The sequence below is a fragment of the Boleophthalmus pectinirostris genome, unplaced genomic scaffold (genome assembly GCF_026225935.1).
Source record: "Boleophthalmus pectinirostris isolate CB_2022bp ecotype Guang Dong unplaced genomic scaffold, ASM2622593v1 HiC_scaffold_12, whole genome shotgun sequence".
In the NCBI taxonomy this organism is placed as follows: Eukaryota; Metazoa; Chordata; class Actinopteri; order Gobiiformes; family Gobiidae; genus Boleophthalmus; species Boleophthalmus pectinirostris.
The window spans coordinates 2,174,124-2,195,848 of record NW_026571018.1 but is presented as its reverse complement, the minus strand read 5'-3'; the positions used below and the strand labels follow the sequence as shown (position 1 = coordinate 2,195,848).

Sequence of the window (21,725 nt, the reverse complement as noted above, 5' to 3'; positions counted from 1 at the left end):
ACCAGGTCTAAACCAGGTCTACACCAGGACTACACCAGGACTACACCAGGACTAAAGCAGGTCTATAACAGGATTATTCCAGGTCTAAACCAGGTCTATTCCAGGTCTAAAAGTGGACTACAGAATTTCCACCTTAGTTCTAAACAATTAATGATCCAAAGGACAAAAATGTGGATAAAATAAACTCTAAACCCACAAACTGAAGACTTCACCTCCTGAAGCAGCTTGTGTACGTGTACCGCAGTTTGAAAACCCTGTTAGAAGTGATTGTTAAAAATGATTGTTAGAAGTGTTTACATTATTGGCTGATTTTAAATGTTTGGCCTGATAAGAAACATTTTCTTTGATGATGTGATAAGTGCAGTTAATAATATAGTAAATAATTATTGTTAAGATGTCGTTCCTTTATTACAGGTGTGTCCAAACTGCGGCTCAGGGGCCAAATCAGATCATCAGATTATTTTGTGTTGGCCCTCAGGCTTCCTGCTGTACTGGCCCCAATGGACACAGACCCGACTTACTTTAAATTCAAGAATCTCTGTCACTGAAACATCAATAACAGCTCATTCCTGTACTATACACATTTAACACATTTATTTATTTAATTATTAACACATACGTGGTTCATTATGGATAATAACTAACTCATGCTCTTTTTGGCAGGTGATCGTTTGTTCCCAATCCGATTTGTTTAGAAAAAGGTTCAACTGGGATTATCCTGCTTTGGTTACGGGTGCATTGTGTAACTTTACCGGTGGAGGGTCAGTCAGGGCTCTGGAATGTTCCACAGTAAGACTTTAAACAGTTTTATCTTACATTTATTCAATTACATGTGGTTTTATCGCTCAAAAAACAAAACAAACTAACAAAAAAAAAATTTCTGACCCTCCACCAGAAAAGTTACGCAATGCAGCTTTAACAGTAGGATAAAATGCTTTTGTTTAGGGAGTGTGTTTTCAGGCACATCAGTATCCCGGTTACGATCGGGTTTTTTGAGTATCCCAGTTTCATCATGGTGCATGTAAACGCAGTATCCCGGTTTCAGTATCCCGAATAAGGCCATATATTCCAATAGTCACCGGGATACTGTGGCATGTAAACGCAGTATCAAGGTTACGGCAACATAAAGTTGAGTGTGCATGCGTCCAAAAGACAAACACTTTCCAGTGTTTTCATCGCAACAGTAGCGAAAAAAATAAAGTGACCGACATAAATAAAGTGACCGACGTAAACAAAATGGCCGACGTAAACAAAGTGACCGACGTAAACAAAATGCTCAACATAAATAAAGTGACCGACGTAAATAAAGTGACCAACGTAAATAAAGTGATCAACGTAAATAAATTACCGACGTAAACAAAGTGACCGAGGTAAATAAAATGATCAACATAAATAAAGTGACCGACGTAAACAAAGTGACCGACGTAAACAAAGTGACCGACGTAAACAAAGTGACCCACGTAAACAAAGTGACCCACATAAATAAAGTGACCCACATAAATAAAGTGACCGACGTAAACAAAGTGACCGACGTAAACAAAGTGACCGACATAAACAAGGTGACCGACATAAATAAAGTGACCGACGTAAACAAAGTGACCGACATAAACAAAGTGACCCACATAAATAAAGTGACCCACATAAATAAAGTGACCCACATAAATAAAGTGACCGACGTAAACAAAGTGACCGACGTAAACAAAGTGACCGACGTAAACAAGGTGACCCACATAAATAAAGTGACCGACGTAAACAAAGTGACCAACGTAAACAAAGTGACCGACGTAAATAAAGTGACCGACGTAAATAAAGTGACTGACATAAATAAAGTGACCGACATAAATAAATGACCGACATAAATAAAGTGGTCGGCATAAATAAAGTGACCAATGTAAATAAAATGATCAACATACATAAAGTGACCGACGTAAATAAAGTGACCGACGTAAACAAAGTGACCGACGTAAATAAATGACCGACATAAATAAAGTGACCGACATAAACAAAGTGACCGACATAAACAAAGTGACCGACATAAATAAAGTGACCGACGTAAATAAATGACTGACATAAATAAAGTGATTGGCATAAATAAAGTGACCGATGTAAATAAAATGACTGACATAAATAAAGTGACCGACGTAAACAAAGTTACCGACGTAAATAAATTACTGACATAAATAAAGTGACTGACATAAATAAAGTGACCGATGTAAATAAATGACCGACATAAATAAAGTGACCGACATAAATAAAGTGACGGACATAAATAAAGTGACCGATGTAAATAAAGTGACCGACGTAAATAAAGTGACCGCTGGTTAAACCTCCCGAGCTTCCTCCGCTAAAGGAGCTCATGGTTGTTTGTATTTTTCCTGGTTTATTAAATTAGATAAAGTAAAATTTTGCGCTTGTGCATTTGTAAGAGTATGTCAAGAAACCAGGATACTCCATTTGATCATGTACACAGGGATATGAGTGTTCAATTTTCTGTAGTGATTCCTCACTTAAATGTGTTTTCACGGCAGGACTACGAGCACATGATTCTAGCGTTAGAGAGAATAAAGCAAGCGTACCGCCTCCTGCCGGGTGATGGTGGACTCTCTCTGGCTCAGTGTGGCGAGCAGCTCGGAGATCTTCAGCTCCAGGCTCCTCCCCGCGGACGAGCTCTGTGTGGTGGTGGTGGTGGAGGAGGTCACGCGGGTCTGCAGGCGAGAAATCTGGGACTGCGGGCGGCAAAACAAACCACAAACATGCTCTGTTAGACAACCGTTTTATTCACCACGACGTTTTAGATATAAACTCTATGACTGGTGGTTTCAGATTTTCTAGAATGTGATGGTGTCGTTCTCGTTGTTGTCAATTTATAAAGAACTGAAATGATCAATCTGAATCATTGAATGACCCTTTTGTCTTGCAATCTTTGTGTATATTGTGGGGATGTAACAATAACCGAAATATCGTGATATTGTATCGTCAACAAGTCTCACATTAACATCGTGGGGTGTCACAACATATCGTCGTTCCTCTTGATAAAATTCACCAAACATTCTCTTTGTTCCGGCTTTAAATCCTCGATCTCGGGAATCGTTGCCAACACAGAATGTATGACTCCAGCTGATTGGCTGGTGCCCGAACTCGCACTTCCGGGGTTCTTGCAAACTGTCTAGTGTATTCTGATTGGTCTTGACACTCCGAGGTCTTGGTCTGGTCCTGGTCTCGGGACCCTGTGGTCTTGAACAGGTCTTGGTCTTGATTAGTGCAGTATTGACCACCACACTAGTATATTGTTTATCTGTTTTTTGTATGTATGTTTAGGAAAATTAGTTCATAATAATGTGTATGTATATATGCAATAAATTTGATGAACAAACAAAAAAAAAAAGACAGGTTTTCCTATTGATTACACTGTATTTTGAAAAAGAAATATACAAAAGGTTAATCCTCAAACATGGAACCTGATCTAGGGGGAAGGGGGGCAGCTACAATGAATATTAAAATGCAAAATTATGTTGTCAATGTTGTGATACTGTGAGATCTTGGATTCAAGTTTAACTGAATACTCCAGGTTCAACATTTACGAATTTTCTTTTTTGATATTTAACGGCAAAGTACAACAGAATCAACAGGGAAATTTGTCTCTTGCTGAGAATATGACACAGACACTTTCTAGAATCTGAAAACCACCGATGGCCCAGCAGAACATTACAACGTCACTTTGAAATCCAGTGAAATACACGACACGACACGAGTTTGTTTGTTGGTTTAATCTCGTGTCTCTCGTTCTTGTGCTGAACTGTGATACCTTGAGCTTCTCGATCTCACGGTCCTTCTCTTCTTTCATGGAGTTCAGGTCCTCGCGGTACTGGCGGGAAAGCTCCTCCGTCTTTATCTGCAGAGAGGAGCTGCTCGCCTGTCCGGCCAACTATGACAGACAGGAGAAAAACAAAAACAAAAACAAAAAAAACACGGTAAGTACTTTTGTTCATTATTTAAGAGGTTTGGGAGTAAAAGTGAAACATTTATGAAACATTTCTAGAAGACACAAGTCGCAGGGTGAACACTTCAGCATCTACACACAAAAACCTTTTTTTCTTGTTTGGGAATAAGTTAAGATTTTGGACTAAAACTAACCATTAAAGGTCACATACTGTTTTATTTTATTAGAAAATCTATGTTATAATGTCGTTTCCTCATCACAAACAGACCTGGAGTTGTGTTTTGTCTCTCTGATCTCTACTAAACTAAAAGTAAAAGGAGCCGTTAACGTGAAAACTACAACTACAAAACTACAATGTCGCTCTCCATTTTTAATTTTAAGATGATTATTTATGTTTTGATTTGTTTGCTTTGTGATTTTAATGTTTTTCTTATTCTGTAAAGCACTTTGTGTACGAATTATGCTGTACAAATAAACGTGCCTTACCTACATGACATCACAAGGTGAAACTGTCTACATCTCCAAAGCTCAAAATATTCAGACTAATAATAAAAAGTTATTCAAACCTGCGTGAATAAAACAAAACACAACTCCAGGTCTGTTTTTGACGAGGGAACAACATTATAATATGGCTCTAAGCTCACAAGAGTCAGTATGTAACATAGGTAGTGTTGTAGTACTTGAGACTGGTCTTGGTCTTGAGACTGGCCTCAAGACCATTTTTTTATGGTCTTGGTCTCGTCTCGAACTCGACTGCGTTTGGACTTGGTCTTGTCTGTCTTGAAGGTGCTCAGCCTTTAAAAGTCTTTGTCTTGTCTCGGCCTTTAAAAGTCTCGGTCTTTAAAAATCTCGGCCTTTAAAGTCTCGGCCTTTAAAAGTCTCGGCCTTTAAAAGTCTCGGCCTTTAAAAGTCTCGGCCTTTAAAAGTCTCGGCCTTTAAAAGTCTCGGCCTTTAAAAGTCTCGGCCTTTAAAAGTCTCGGTCTCTGCCTTTTAAGGTTTTTGTCTTGTCTCGGTCTCGGCCTTTAAAAGTCTTCGTCTTGTCTCGGACTTTGAAAGTCTCGGGCTTGTCTCGGTCTTTAAAAGTCTTCGTCTTGTCTCAGTCTTGACCCTCAGAGGTCTCGATTAGTGCGCTCTTGACTACAACACTCAATATCTAGGACCTTTGATAAGTTCATATTCATTGTAGAAGACTGTTTTTCTTGTAGAGTCTGTGTGATCCGTCTGTGTCCGTGGGGGCCGTACCTTTGAGCGCAGTATCTCGTTTTCTTTCTCGAGCGTGTGCAGACGTCCCTCCAGCTCCTTCAGCTTAAAGTCTCGACTGGAGTCGTTATTCTTGCAGCTCATGAGCTGAGACTCCAGAGCGCGCTGAGAGACCGTCGCCTCCTTCAGAGAGTTCTGCCCAAACAAAACAGAGATCACAAAACACTCTGACAGCTGCTCTTCCCCAACACAATAAAGAGTTTTAAAGAGTTTCATTAAAGTGGTTTACTCATTTAACTAAAACACTCTTAAAGCTGCATTGTGGAACTTTTGTGGTGGAGGGTCTGTCAAATACTTTTCTCCATGGTGATGTTATTGCTTTATCTGGAATTTTCACAGTGTGGAATTAAACTTTTCTATCTTCATGGAGACCCAACTAAACCAGGTTACAGGTCAGATCTGTGGAGAGGCGACCCCGCTCACAGTCAGAATGGTTGTTTTTCTAGGGACTTTTGAGCCATAAAAATAAAATCTGTTATTTAATACTATAGATGTGAAGTGGAACTGTTTAATGTCACACTGTGAAACATTCCAGGCACAATGACATATACATGATGATCCCCCAATGAAAAGTTACATAATGCACTTTAAGATCATCATATTTAAAATTTTACGAAAAAAAAATAAAATATTACTTTTCGGAGTTTGGCCATTTTTATTTTTTTTAATTTCAAATTTTACTGTCTGGTTGGAAATCATGACAACACCAAACAACACTGAGCCAAAACTCCGCTTATGTACACACAAACTATTATTTGACAAGCAAAACATGTAAAAATTTATGTTTACGGTATCGTTAAAATTGTGCTGAACTTTTTTGGAGAATCATCAAAACCATGTGCACTTAAAGTCACAGGAGGAGTAAAAACTGCTGTGTCTTTTTAGCCTCTTCACTGAGCTAAGTGATACAATACTGGTATCAGATATTGGAGCCAATATTGAATAATTTGCTGGATATCGGTTCAGTCGATATCCTGGTTGTCCATATGAATTGTTGCAATGAGTCTTTTATTTATACTAAGTTGTTTTCGGTCTCTGCTTTGGTAACGGTTGATATCGGAGAACAGCAGATACTTAAATCCACAGTATCAGAACTGAAAAAAAAAACTGGATCGGAGTGTCCCTGAGGAGAGGAGTCCGAGTGGTGTACCTGCAGCTGTCTGTTGTTCTCGCGCACGTTCTCCAGGAGAGAGTTGTACTGTTTGGCCTGATCCGCTCTGAAGGCCAGGTCCCGCTCCAGAGTCTCCTTCTCTGCCTCCAGACGCTGACGACACAAACACAAGGGACTTACAAAGACGAACAGACCGTTACGGCGCTGACATGTGGGCTCTGTCTCGTGTTTATTGATTTTTGTGCTTTTTCTTTAGCTCACAGAGTTGAGGAAACATTTACTCCATCCAGTGTAAAAGTAAAAGTCACGATAATCACTATATCCACTTATCGCTCCATAAACTTTTATGATTATTATGGTGTTTGTGAAGGAACTAGTACTCAAAAAATTACAACTTTTGAAACTGCACTTGTGATTACAACCCAGACTCAGAACCAAGGTTATGGGACAAAACGTTAAGAAACATTTTACGTTATTTTCTCAGGTTACTCGCAAAAGAGTTCACACATGTTTGACACACAGACCCTGCATATTTCTGCCAAGATCTTCTCTCAAACAGACTCTTCAACCTTGTGATGTCATGTGGTAATACAGGAAGTGCTCCACTGTGTTTTTATACTCTATACAACAACATTATAACATGGCTTAAAGCTCACAAGAGTCCATCCATTTTCTTCTGCTTATCTGGGGCCGGGTTGCGGGGGCATCAGTCTGAGCAGGGACTCCCAGACTTCCTTCACCCCAGACACTTCCTCCAGCTGCTCCGGGGGGGACCAAGAGGCCAGTCCAGAGACATGGTCCCTCCAGCGTGTCCTGGGTCTTCCCTGGGGCCTCCTCCCAGTGGGACATGAACACCTCCCGGTGGGACATGAACACCTCCCGGTGGGACATGAACACCTCCTGAGGGAGACACCCAGGAGACAGAACAGATGCTCGAGCCTCAGCCGCTTCTCTTGACGTGGAGGAACAGCGGCTCTACTCCGAGCTCCTCCTGTGTGACTGAACTCCTCAGTCCATCTCTAAGGGAGCACCCAGACACCCTGCGGAGGAAACTCATTTCGAGCGCTTGTATCGGCGATGTCGTCCTTTCGGTCATTACCCAGAGCTCATGACCACAGGTCACAAGAGTCAGTTTTGTGTAACATAGAACCTTTAGTAAAATCTACTTTATCTTTACAATATGGAGCACTGCTCAGTTTGATATTAATGCAGAGGTTGTGTGTATGAACAAGTATGTGCAGCTCTTTATTGGCATTTCCCATACGGCAGGGCAGATCTTCTCACAGGATTTAATTGGTTTTCTTTTTTCTCTCTGACGTCCCGGGCTCCTGGCCAAAATAATATCACTGGTAAAAGCAGAGCGGTAAAGTCAGGTCCCCGTGTGATGTACACGCATTAATTAATTACTGCGTTTAAGCTCGTAATGTCAGTCACCAGAATGTCGCTTTTAGGGAAGAGTGTTATATCTGTGTTACAGCATCGACATTCACATTATCTTATGTTTTCTGCCCTTTTTTCCTGACAATACTTTCACACTGAGAGTTACTTAAAAACATTTCAAAACATTTCATTAAAAACAAAAACATGAATCTTATCTCTTATAAACTTATATGATAAAATCCAAATGATTCTGGTGAACGTGTACGGAGTTTAAAAACACAGTGGAGCACATCACAAGGTGGAGCAGAGTGTTTTCTGTTGAGAACTCAGTCTAAATGTGCAGGGTTTGTGTGTTAAACAATGTGAACAAAGCAAAACACATCTCCAGGTCAGTGAATATCAGAGCTTTAATGTTTCTGGAGCCTTTTCACTCTTCAAAAATGTATCCTCGTGGGGAAATATTTTTACGACAGACGAGCATTCAAAGCTAAAGTACTTATGGATATTGGCTCCAAGCACATATGAAGGATTATGCAAAAATAAAAGCAACTGACTGTAATAAACTCTGCAAAGATCGTCAACATATTCTTAAGATTCAGTTCACATTTCGCACTCGAATTAGGTCAAGACTCCCAAAGTCCCCAAAACATATTTTCACAGAGTTTTATTATTTTAAAGGGCATTTGACAGACACGTCCTGACAGGAGCGAGGTAGGAGCTTAAAGGGCCAATTTTACTCTATTTTCACACAAGTTAAACTCACAAACCCTGCAGATTTAGGCTGAGCTCTTCTTCTCTCAAAACAGAAAACACTCCAGATGCCCGTGCGTATGACTGAAAGGTTTTCATTTTTCATCCCGTAGTCTTCCCTCTCATTTAATGTCTCGCTCTCTTTTCAATTTCAGGAAGAATATTTATGTTCTGATGTGTTTGTGTTGTGATTTTAATGTAAAGCACTTTGAATTACTTTGTGTACGAATTGTGCTGTACAAATAAACTTGCCTTTCCACTTTGTGATGTCGTGCAGTAGAACAGGAAGTGCTCCACTGTGTTTTTAAACTCCAAACACCTTCACTAGAATCATTTGGATAATTTCAGCTGTAGAATTTCAGTTCTCTACTAAACAAAAGAGCTGTTAACTTGAAAACGACCGCTTCATGACATCACAAGCTTGGAGATGTAAATAGACTTTTAGACTTTTGAGAGGGTAACTAGGGCTGGGTATCATTAAGAAGTTGCTGATACAATAAATACCTCGATACAATACATATGTCGATACAGTGCACTTCCGGTTCGATACAGTTCAATAAAAAATTAATTCTAAATCATGTGATCAGTCTGTGATTCTAAAAGTCTTTGTTAAATCACTTCTTGTGCAAAGTTCATATGAAACACAAACATTTTAATCATCAAAACAATGAAAATGTCAAATGTGTCACATAAATGACTTTCCTTCCTCTAAACAAAGAACAAAATTGTAGCTGTAACAAAATAGTTTAGTAAAATATACCAAAAAATACTCTTGGTGATATATTAATACCGTATCATCACATTAAACAATACGATATATCAATATTTCCATAATTTTGCACACTCCTAGTAACAACATAATAACATGACTTAAATAGGATGAGCAGATTTTCAGAATTAAAAGCTGCAACACACTTGGTTTGGGATGTTTGGGATAAATAAAAAGTGAAAAGAGCAAGTACTGTAACATTGTCCTTTCTCGACTCACTTTTGTGTCAGTCGTAATCTGAGGGACTGTTGTTGAATTTTTTTGTTTGTTTTATGGTTGGATGGTTGCATGGTTTGGATATTTTATCTTAACAAATGACAATATATTCCCCGCTTTACTTTTGGCGGGGATCAGATTGGTCAGAAATGGAGACAACCAGGACATTTCTTGTATAAAAGTTGGACAAATCACTGGTTTTGGATAAATCTGCTGAAAAAAGAGAAACAGGGCTCAAAACTGGGACTGTCCGGGTAAACAGGGACGTCTGGAACTGTCAACCAGCTGATTTATAACTGGAAACCAATAACTACAAACTTAAAAGTAAATTAAAATGATTGTATATTTCGAATCAAAAATGCATCTATAGAAAATGAACTGTATATATTTTATTTGTATGAAACTTATTTGTCTTGTATCGTCTGTTTTTATGCAATAGTTGATATTTTCATATATACGAACAGGTGTTGAAAACTGTCACTTGTGCTAAAACACTCAAAGCGATGTATCTGGCTTGTCTAATGTGATTGTGTCATCCTTAATAAACATTAAAAAAACTTAAAAATCACACAAGAGTCAGTTGTGTGTAATATACTGTAGGACTCTTTAAAGATGTTTCTCTTCTACTGCAGAGTTTTAGGTTAAATCACGTTATATTGTTGTTGGTCTAGTCCTTTTGTGTTTTGTGTTTTGTGTTGTGTGTAATTCTCACCCGCAGGTCCTCGGACATGTGCAGCAGCTCCTCTCTCAGGGTGCTGAAGGTGGAGAGCAGCAGGCGCATGCTCTTATCCGCCGTCAGACGAGTCTACGAGCCAAACACACACTTCAGATACAACCTCTTTTTCATGTTTTTATGTATTACACTCAAGAAATACCATATAACTATAACATATTGAAAGCATGAAAGTCTTGTAGTTGAATTGTTAGTCTCTGAGTGTCACAGTCTGCCCTCTGAGTGGACCTATATTTGTGTTCAACTCAGCATGAAAAGTGGAGCATCCATTTATTTAAACTCAACTAACATTTCCCGATATAAAACACCTTCACAGCAGAGTGTTTAGTCTGACCTGGAGTAAGTAGCGCATTTGTTGTTTAGTGAGTTCAGTCGCTCCTTTGGGAATGAGCGCCTCCACCTGGTCACGCTCCATCTGCAAATACAGAAAACATATTACATACAAATACAAAACAAAATATGTGCATACAAATGATAAACAAATGTATTCATCTAACATTAAAGGGCCGCTTACACTTTTATTTTCTGATCTATGTTCTAATGTTGTTTCCTTGTCACAGCCAGACCTGGAGCTGTGGTTTGTTTCATTCACACGTTTCACACACAAACCAGAAAACACTCTGCTCCACCTTGTGATGTCATGAGGAAGTGCTCCCATGTGTTTTTAAACTCCATAAACAGTCACTAGGATAATTTGGATGATTTCAATTGTTGGTCTCTACTGAACTAGTTTAATTTTAGTTTAGTTAGTTTATTTTCTTGGGTCAATTAACATAATCATACATCATATTACAATGATTTAACACAGAAAATTATGCAGTTAATACAAATCACTAAGGTCAGGGGTGTCAAACATACGGCCCGGGGGCCAGATCCGGCCCTCCAAGACCTTTAATCTGGCCCTCGGCTGATTTTCTACTAAAATATTTTAATGATATTTTCTATTAAAATCTTGTTAATTTTCTGTGGTGTTTATCACAGCAGCGTCTCCAGCGTCTCTGTACGTGGCCCCTCCCACCAGAGCAGCACAAATGAAGACTTGTCTCTTTCCAAACGCTCTTAAAGGACGATCGTTTTGACTGTTGACCGTGACCCCCTCATCAGAAAAATGTCCAACATGAGAAAAGTGGAGCCGAGTGCAGGATTTTACAACAAAAATGGACTTATTCCTATTTACATAAAAGTTCATGTTAAAACATTGCGTTGAAATTGTATTTTTCTTAAACATTCATGTTGTTCATAATATTATAATATTTTGTAAAAGAAAGAGTTCATCAATTAAAAAAGATTTCTGTAATAGATTTGTGTTTCTCTGCACAAATATTTGAACTTATTGTTATTTTTCTGGGATATTTGCCTTTTTTTTTCTTTTCTGGCCCCTTTGGGATCAAAGTAGGTTGGATACGGCCCCCGGACCAAAGTGAGTTTGACACCCCTGATCTAAGGGTATTCTATAGACTGAAGTTTAACACTTGTTTTGCCAAACTATTAACATATAGAACAGGATACAAAATGGTAGAACTATTTACAGAAAACAACACAAAACTCATCTTTTATAAGTGCAGGAAAGAAAATGTCCCTAAAAGTAAAAATAAAAGTAAATGGTAGGTGTTAACTACCATTTCATGACATCACAAGGTGGAACAGAGCATTTTGAGCATGTGTGAATGAAACAAAACACAAGTCCAGGTCTGTTTTTGAAGAGATATATTATTATAACATGACGTAAAGCTCACAAGAGTCAATTTTCAAGACTCAAGACTAGAATTAGAACATATCCTACATCTACTCTTAAAGATATTTGTAACACCAGGATGTTATTTACTTTACCTTGTACTCGTAGCTGTCCAATTTCCTGGAAAAAAAAAAACAAACAAAAAGTTAATCTGGAGCTCCCGATGACAGCACATTGCACAACATTTATTATTTTTTTTGCATCACAACAGCGTCCCGAGGCGTTCATATCTGTGTGAATTAGAGCTGAACGTTTTTAGTCATTCAGTCAACAAACAGGAGAAGTCAGATTACACTCATCAATCACAAGTTGGATCTGTCTTTATATAAATACATTATTTCCTGGTACTTTTTACTACATAAATAGTAGTTTTTGCATGTGCTCCCCCTGCAGGTGTCGTCTTGTGAGTGCAGTTTAGGTCAGACACATGGAGATACAGAATAGTTTTGAGAGTTTGTGTCTGGAATATCCCACAATTATTTAATTACAGGTGTTTTATTGCCCAAAAATACCCAGAAAAACAGGCATTCTGAGAGGGGCACAGATCTGACCTTTAACTTGATCAGGTTTGGAGTTTTGCCACACCCCTTTTAACATGATCACATTTTTATATAGTCCAATGAGATTCATTTGGTCTTCTGGTAATTTATGTTATTCGGTTCTTTTTTTAGACCAAGAGTTTGTTTTCAGACCTGACAGTGAGGAAGAGCGTTAGTGAGCAGTCAAAGCTGTCAGGTATGAAAAAAGAATCTAATAATATACATTTTTATATATTACTTTTCTAGCGTGAGCATGAGATTGACAGGTGGACAGGTGCAGTTGGCAGTTGGTTGGCAGTGATGCGGTCGCTGTATTGGACCGTTGTGGTGAAGAGGGAGCTGAGCCTGGATTTACCATCAGTCTCAGTTCCTCCCCTCACCTACGTTCATGAGCTCTGGGTAATGACCGACAGGACGAGATCGTGGATACAAGCAGAGAAATGAGTTTCCTCCGCAGGGTGTCTGGGTGCTCCCTTAGAGATAGAGTGGGGAGCTCACCCGGTCCGGATAAGCGGAAGAAAAAGGATGGATGGGCTTTTCTACCTTCAAGGCTCAAATCTCTTTACATCAAGAAACTGCTCTTACACCAGTGTACGAAGATACTGAGGGTGAGGTGGATGAAGTCCCTTGCCCAAGGACAGAAAGACAGCAGTCATGTCACATCTACCAGTGATGTTTACGTCAAGAGCGGGATCCAAACTGCCAACTTTCAGATCAGAAGACAAACACAGTACCAACGGAGCTACTGTCAACAGCCCTAGTACAGTAGTTTTCTGTAATTAATAACTGTCAAAACCATCACAAACACACCGGGAGTTGTGTTTAAACACACAAAACCAGCAGATTTATGCTGAGTTCTTCTCTCACTCTGTTCCACCTTGTGATGTCATGTGGTGACACAGGAAGCACTCCACTGTGTTTTTACACGCCATACACCTTCACTATAATGAATAATTTGGATTAGACATGTCAAACTCTGTATCGTGGGCCAAATTTGACCTCGAACCTATTATATTTGGCCCGCGAGATCATATCAAATCTGTATTAGAGCTGCCACCGTACACAGATCAACTATAGAGACATGATTTATTTAAAATTTTTGTTATTATTTTATATTCTGCTTGCTCTGGATTCAAAGTTTAACCAAAACTATTACTAAACATTTATTTTAATAAGAAAAGTTTTAACATTACATATCTTGAAAGAAGAGAAATTTTTCAATAAATATTTAGTTTGGCCCACGACAGTCCCAGTTTTTAATTTTGGCCTCTGTAAATTTGAGTTTGACACTCTTAATTTGGATGATTTCAGTCCTGGAATTGCAAATCTTTACTCTAAAACGTAGCTGTTAACTTGAAAACTACAAGGTGGAACAGAGTATTTTGAGCTTCGGAGATGTAAACAAACAGAAATAAATGAATTCTCAGACGTGTGAATGAAACAAAACACAACTCTGGGTCTGTTTGTGATGAGGAAACAGCTTTATAACATGACTTAACACTCACAAGAGTCCATTTTGCGTAATACAGAACTTCAAATAAAATTCCCACCAGTAATACTTTGGCAACAGATGTGGTTTTTTCTGTGGTTCTTTGTGGTTTTATAGCCTCACATCCCTTTAATCCGATGGTGTTAAATGTTCCAGTTTGCATTATAAGGGCGTTGTTAATCAAGTATGACACCGAAACTGAAGACCTGCCTTAAGCCTGTTCCGACACGCTGCGGATCCGAGCAGTCCCAGCTTTTCCAATGAGATATCCGAGAGCGGCCGTCTAGGAATAAACTCCGAGCGCAAAAGAGTGTACGTGCTCCCGGGCCGGCCGTAAAGCTGTCTATAAATTACTGCATGTCGCAAGCGCAGTTTTGAAATGAGCATTAATGATCCAGGAGTTGTAAAACGCAAACCCTGCAGATTTAGGTCAAGTTCTTCTCTCAAACTGAAAACACTCTGGTCTACTTTGTGATGCCATGTGGTGCGACAGGGAGTGCTCCACTGTGTTTTTAAACTCCTCACACCTTCACTAGATTCATCTGGATGATTTCAGATCTGGAATTGCCGATCTCTACTGAACTAGTTAATTTAATTGCATCACACATCATTTAATTCCTGTATTTAGACTTATATTAACTAAAATGTGTGCACCCAAATTAGAATATAAGTCTGAGTTATTTACTTACACTTGTTCTTTTTGGGGTGTTTTGAGTACTGGACGGAGGACCCTTGGGAGAAACCATCACTGAAGTTTTACTAAGTTCGTTTGTGTCATTCAGGGGTCTCGAACCTGTAGCTCTGGAGCCACTGGTAGCTCTCCACCTCCTTCCAAGTATTTCGCCAAAGGATTTCTGAATTACCGTATTTTCTGCACTATAGAGCGCTCTGGATTATTAGGCACACTGTCATCGAATGGTCTATTTTTACATATAAACCTCACCGGACTGTAAGGTGCATTAAAGGAAACCCAACAGTGTGATGTGTGAGTGGTTTTGTTTGTTTGTGTTGTTCACAGTGACTCTGGGCTTTGTTCAGTTGTGGCGTGTAGGGAGGGTGCTGTCTGGGACCAACGGATTGTCGGCGTGTTCGCAGTGACTCAGTTGTTCAGTTGTGTCTAGAAGTGGCACATTGCACTCGCTTTTTCGGTTCGTTCATCCGTTCCGTTCCTCGTTGCCGTGGAGTAATGAGTGCGTCTGTGGGTGTTTTTGGCTTTGTAGTTTACTGAAGTCGTGCTGGGACACCGCTCTGGATTGTGGGGCACGCAGTCGTTTTTTGATGGGGTTGGAGGCTTAAGAGCACGTATAATAGTGTGAAAAATACGGTAATCTGAAAACTATTGCTTCATGACATCACAAGGTGGAACAGAGCATTTTGAGGTTTGGAGATGTAGACAGACTAATAATAAAGAGTTACTTAAATGTGTGTAAATGAAAGAAAACACAACTCCAGGTCTGTTTTTGAGGAGGTAATAGCATTAGAACACGGCTAAAAGGACCTTTATTCAGTTTGTCATCATGGAGATAAAGTGTTTCTATGTCTCTCAACAGTATGACATTAAACCACTTTACATTTATATTGTTAAAACTATTTTCTGTTAACTGGGCAAAGTTTTTGAGTGGAGACAATTTTCTTTTGCTGTGAAATCTTCCTAGACGACTGTTAGATCACACACACATTTTTTTTTACAGTTAGCTGACTCACTTCTCCACACACCTGACCTGTAACACGCTCTGGTGATGAGCTTGTCTCCGTGGACAAATAAAGGTTTAAAGGCATAATGCTGAACTTTCCAGACAAAGCGACACCACTATGATACGATTATTAACTAATCAATGCACAAGGGAAACATCTAAGCAATTATCCACTAGGCATTAGGTGATAATGAAATGTGATGTTGCAATGATTAGTAGGGTTGTCCCAATCCGATCACGTGACTCGGATGTTATAGTCCGATCAGGTATCTGATAAATAATATATGTACATAACACATGGGACACACCAGTTTTCCTGAGGCAGAGGATTTGCTCAGGGACGTCCAGTCAGCGCGTCTGTCTGTCCCAGCGCCTGTTGTACTAGAGGCGCACTTACGCTGGGACTTTTGGATCGTGTCTTGCTCGGGCGCTGTTACCTGTGGTTCTGTGGCCCGTGTTCACACCTGTGAGGCCGTTGGCGTCATCGCACGGCGCTGTTTGTTACAAACAAAACAAACAGCCCTGTTGTGCAGCGGAGCTGGCGCTATTGGCGGAGAGGGAGGGTCCAGCAGCGTGGAGTGTCTATTGAGCGGCGGGACCGATGTTGCGGTGCATGCTCCTCTGTGGGTTTGTGGGTTTGTGGACGTGGTGGTGGTGCGGGGACAGAGGCTGTGGGGTTTCTGTCATCTCGTTTTTATTTGGTAAGATTTTGTATTTTTTGGATTTCATAGACGAGCCTAAATGTTTCAAATATAAAGCACATTTAATTGCACATAATGCACATCTGGTCTGGTTTCTGTTTTGTCCAGTTCATTAAGTTTACTAAGTTTTACATTCCAAGGCCAGACTGTGAAAAAGTCAAGATTTTCAACAATGATGGTTCATGGTTAGAAAAGTTAATAAAAAAATTAAAGTTTTGGACATTTGATTTTTCACAAGTACGACACATGAAATCAACACAATCTGATCCTCCACACATTCTGGATCCGATTCTTTGCTCTTAGTTCATTTCATAATGTTTTAAAGAAGTATCGGATTGAGACTCGATATCAGCAGATACTCAAAATCAAAGGACTCGGAGGCAAAAAATTGTGATCGGGACATCCCTAATTATTAGTAAGTATAAGTATTAAGGATAGGACGAGACACAATTTCCACGAGACGAGATGAAATATATAAATTTCACGATTCACTTTCCAGTTTTGGCCTCACATTTTTTTATTTCTTTGATTTCATATTTTTGTTTCCATTCTAGTACCTGCTTTGGACCTGTAAAAGATGCAACTCATCAATACTTAACCCATTTTTTCCAATCTAAATGTAAACACACGAAAAAAAAATCTCATGAGATAATTTTTCTCCGTGTGCACAGTCTTGTGGCAATTTTATCTTATCTTGTGGCACTAGATTTGTTCTATCTCGAATAAGTATAATTTAAATGTTATGAATAGGTCCTGTATTTGGACTGATGTAAAATTGTACCTTGTCATAATTGAAAAAAGCAAAGATCTAGAAGAAATCATCATGGATATTTAGCTTCTTTCTGCACACTCTGCTGATAAAACGTTGATTCTCATGATAATATAAAACGCCCCACGAATGATCAATGCTGACTCTTTTTATCGTGATTAACCGTCCCGTCCCTTTTACCCAGAATGCTTTTACTCAACTGGGCCAAACAGGTTTGATCAGGAGACTGTAACTGAAAGTAATTGGCTGCACAGAGTATCAGGCCAAGTCTAAACCTTTCCAGATTTATTTCAAACATCTGTCAAAGCATCATCACAAGTGCCAGTGTTGTGTGTTTCATGGGACGGGCCCGAGCTTGTCCTGTGTTGTTTCCATCTTGTAATTGCATTCTTCAACAATAAAGCAATTGTTTTGAACATTATATTCTGATGACAGCTTTCTAATCATTTTGAATTATTTATTTTTTAAAAATCTTAAAATTACATTAGGATTAATCTATCTCCATGGAAACGTAAACGCGCTCACAGTAAACGTGTTTCTCAAAGTAAACTGATGTGCAAACTTACTGTGCAACTAGTTTTTTTGGACACTCAGAGATGCTGCATTATTCATTCACTCACACAGCTGCCCTCGGGGAGACTGAACGAAGAGTTCAATTTAATTTAACAGTAATTTCCATATGTTGCACGCACAAAAATGGAGCAAAGGACCATGATTTAATAAGTATAACTGCCTCTGTTGGCACATTACTGCAACAAAACAATGCAAAAGAGAAAACAATGCAATTTTAATATTGCAGTAGCACTACTTCGTCACATTAAAGAAGGGAGCACTCACACTAGGACTTTAGGGTTCTATGTTCCGCACTCACACCTGCACGACCGAACCCAGCCCGGCCTGATGACATCATCACACTGCGCTGTTTGTTTACATGGCAGCAGAGTGAACGCTTTAGCGGAGAAAAAAAGTCCAGCAGCATAAATATCTATTAAATAGTGAGACAGATGTGAGTCCTGCTGCGATACACTCGTCTGTGAGTTTACAGAGATAACAGCGCGGAGGACTGAGGACAGGAGGAAACGAGGCTGCAAAACTTTTGTCATCGTCCACAGTCTTTATTCCGGGTATCCTTAGGATTCACTGTGTTTTAGAGTGGAGTTTATTCATCGTTTTCCTTGCATGAGTAACATCAGCGCACCTGACACGAGCAACCGTGCTGCGTTTTGGGCTACCTCCTCCAACCGGGCCAAAGTCCCAATGGTGTCGTGCCTGTGCAAGATTCGATTGTGCTCACACTGGACAAACTTTGGGCGATTTATTTACTTATTGGTAATTTTCAGGTTCTAGTATTGGATGTTGTTATACTCTCATTTGGGGGCAGGTGCCAGTTTTTGCTAATAATAATTAATCACATTGTACTTTTCCATGAAATATCCAAAAGGTAAATTCACAAATGTTGAACCTGATCATTTCTATTTGTGTCTCGACCAAAAATCTGCACTTTCTCTATTAAAGGAGATATTATCCATGGAGATGTTGTTGCTTTGTCTGGAATGTGTCACAGTCTGGCATTAAACCTTTCTATCTCCATGGAGACCAAACCAGACCAACGTTAAAGGTCAGATCTGTGGAGAGGCGACCCCGCTCACAGTCAGAGCACCTGTTTTCTAAGTATTTTTGAGCTATAAAACCACCTGTGATTGAATAAATGTAAAGTAGAACTGTTTAAAGTCACACTATGGAACATTCAAACAAGCAGGGGACAGACCCACCACCAGAAAAGTTACACAGTGCACCTTTAAACAATATCAGTCTATAGAATGTTGTGTTGTGTTGTGAAAGCCGGTCATACTCACTGTCCCTTGATCTTGGACACGTGCTCGGAGATGCAGGAGTGGATGTCACAGTTCTTGCGGTAAACCTCGGCGAGCAGCTCTCCGAAGTATCTGGTGTCCAGTTTGGTGGGCGGCGGCACCTCCGTCAGGCAGGTCTTCACCTCCGTCCGCGAGATCTTCTCCAGGACTGGAGGGGCCTTGTTCTGAATGACGTTCACGATCTCAACCTCCTCCAACTCCACGGTCTCTTCCTCCTCCTGAAAGACACGACGAAAGACACCGTTTGAGTTTACTCAGGGAAACTGTAGCTCAGCTGACATGGAGTGTTTCAAAAGTTGGCAGTTCAAATCTCGTTCTTGACATAAACATCATTGAGCTAGTGAGCAGTCGAAAGTGTCAGGTATAAAAACAAACTCTTGGGATGAAAAAAAGAACCTAATAACATAAACATCATTGGTTGAGCGGCAAGATCCACTGAGCCAGAGGTTGGTGGTGTGATTCCAGCTCCCACAGATGAATGACTTTGTGTTCTCGGGCAAAACACTCAAGCCCCGTGAATGCTCCCCGTGAATGTGTGCAAATGGGTTAGTAGTTCCTTGATATAAAGTGCTTTCTTTGAGCTTGGAACGTGAAAAAGTGCTATAAAAATGTGACCATGTACCATGTACAGTGGTTTGATTTTAAGGTATTCCCACTTTACAGATATATTGTATAACATATAAGTCCACAGTGTATATTCTGCATGTAATTATAAAGCACTTTAATGTGAAACAATCAGGGTTAACATGCATGACCTGGCCTCTAAAAGTTGTGAAAAGCAGTTTATAAACTCATTGTGGTTAATAAGTTAAGTGAGGAATAACTTTGGACCACTACAAGAAAGTACATCTCCTTTAATCTTACTGGCATTAGAGCTGGATATCATCAAGAAGTTGCCGATACGATACATACCTCGATACAGTGCACTTTTGATTCCATATTTCGAACCGATTCAATATGGTTCCATAAAAAAATAAATGCTAAATCATGTCTGTGTTAAACAACTTCTTGTGCAAAGTTAATATGAAAAACGCCCATTTTATTCGTCAAAACTGTGAAAATGTCAAATGTGTCACATAGATTAGTTTCCTTCTTCTGAACAAACAACAAAACTGTAGCTGTAACAAAATAATTTAGTAAAATATACCAAAAAATACTCTTGGCAAGTATCAGCCCATATCGATACTGTATCATCACATTACACAATACGTTATATCGATTTTTCGATAAGAAATTCAATTCAATTCAATTCAAATTTATTTATATAGCACAAGAAAGTACCATACAAAACAAACAAAAATAATATCTTAAATTTATGAATATAATAATCTGTTTGTAAGTATTTATTTAGTCTGTAAATGTCCTGTAGACAGTGTTGGGAAGGTGACTTTTAAAATGTATTCCCCTACAGATTACAGATTACACACACCAAAATGTAGTTTGTAACGGAATCCAATAAATTACTTAATGAGTAATGTAATCTGAATACTTTGGATTACTTGATATTGCCATGTTTTTTTTTTTTAAACTACATGAATGTAACAACCACATCCTGAAAAATCTTGTTTGTTTTCTTCAAATTGTCTGTTGAGCCCAAGTTTCCATGAACAGACTTTTGTTTTACTGTAGAGAAACAAAGACAAAGATCTTAACATGAGAAGTTTTGTTTGCATTAAGAGAATAAAAAGTCCAGTCTTTACTTAACCAGATTAAAAATATTATTGATAGAGAAATATTTTTTATATGAGATCACTGCTGCTTTAAATTATGTCCACCTCCTGTTAGTGTCATTTTGTTTAGACCTGGTTTAGTCCTGGTTTAGTCCTGGTTTAGACCTGGTTTAGACCTGGTTTAGTCCTGGTTTTAGTCCTAATTTATTCCTGGTTTTAGTTTTAGTTTAATCCTAGTTTAGTCCTGCTTTTAGACCTGGTTTAAAATGTGAAAACAGGAAAATACCGCCATGTAATCCATTTATTACTTCTAATTTGTACTCTGATTACATAACTCCGGTACATGTAATCTGTTACTCCCCAACACTGCCTGTAGAAATATAACTTTGTACTGTGCAGTGAAAGGGTTTTGTAGAGCAGAGGATTTCATCAAGCAGCATTTCATTTTTCTTTTTTTACTACTGTATACACGATTCCTCCCTCTGGCTATTATTCCAAGACTCGGTTTACTGTAATCTTCATGTTTCATTTTGTAGAAAAAAATCCTCACTGGCTCATTTGCATCTTAGGTGAAACGTTACAGGGCTCATATTTCTGTCACCGGTGCAGACGTTTTTCATTGTCGTGTTGACATAATGAGTGTCATTAAACAAGACGTCGGAGCTGCCGTGATGTAATGTGTGAGAAGATTTTACAAATATGGAGCTCAGAGTGAAATGTGGTGGCTGCTCGTGCCCATTTTAAACCCACTTTAGCTCAGCGTGTGGTTTGGAGCAGAGTTCAGACTTTGGAGGAATAAATTTTACACTTTTTATGGCAAAGATTAAAGGGCCCATATAATGTTTTACTTTATGCTCTCTTATAAAATGTTATTTCCTCCTCACAAAGAGACCTGGAGTTGTGTTTTGTTTCATTCACACGTTTAACACACAAATCCTGGATATTTAGGCTATTAGTTCTTCTCTGTTCCACCTTGTGATGTCATGTGGTAATGCAGGAAGTGCTCCACTGTGTTCTGTTTTTAAACTCCATACACCTTCACTAGAATCATTTAGATCATTTTAGCCCTGCAACTTAAAAATCTCTAATCAACAA

General features: G+C 39.1%; 1 protein-coding gene across 1 annotated transcript in view; it reads right to left on the bottom strand.

The window, feature by feature from the left end:
- The window catches only part of pof1b (POF1B actin binding protein), an 83,521-nt gene that overhangs the window by 12,181 nt on the left and 49,615 nt on the right, over positions 1–21,725 (bottom strand). The window contains exons 3-10 of the mRNA XM_020941104.2: positions 18,943–19,178; positions 11,990–12,014; positions 10,494–10,574; positions 10,139–10,231; positions 6,351–6,464; positions 5,183–5,335; positions 3,806–3,925; positions 2,577–2,726 (exon numbers count right to left, since the gene is read on the bottom strand). Coding sequence (XP_020796763.2) covers positions 2,577–2,726; positions 3,806–3,925; positions 5,183–5,335; positions 6,351–6,464; positions 10,139–10,231; positions 10,494–10,574; positions 11,990–12,014; positions 18,943–19,178 — 972 coding nt within the window. The remainder of the gene's footprint in view (positions 1–2,576; positions 2,727–3,805; positions 3,926–5,182; positions 5,336–6,350; positions 6,465–10,138; positions 10,232–10,493; positions 10,575–11,989; positions 12,015–18,942; positions 19,179–21,725) is intronic.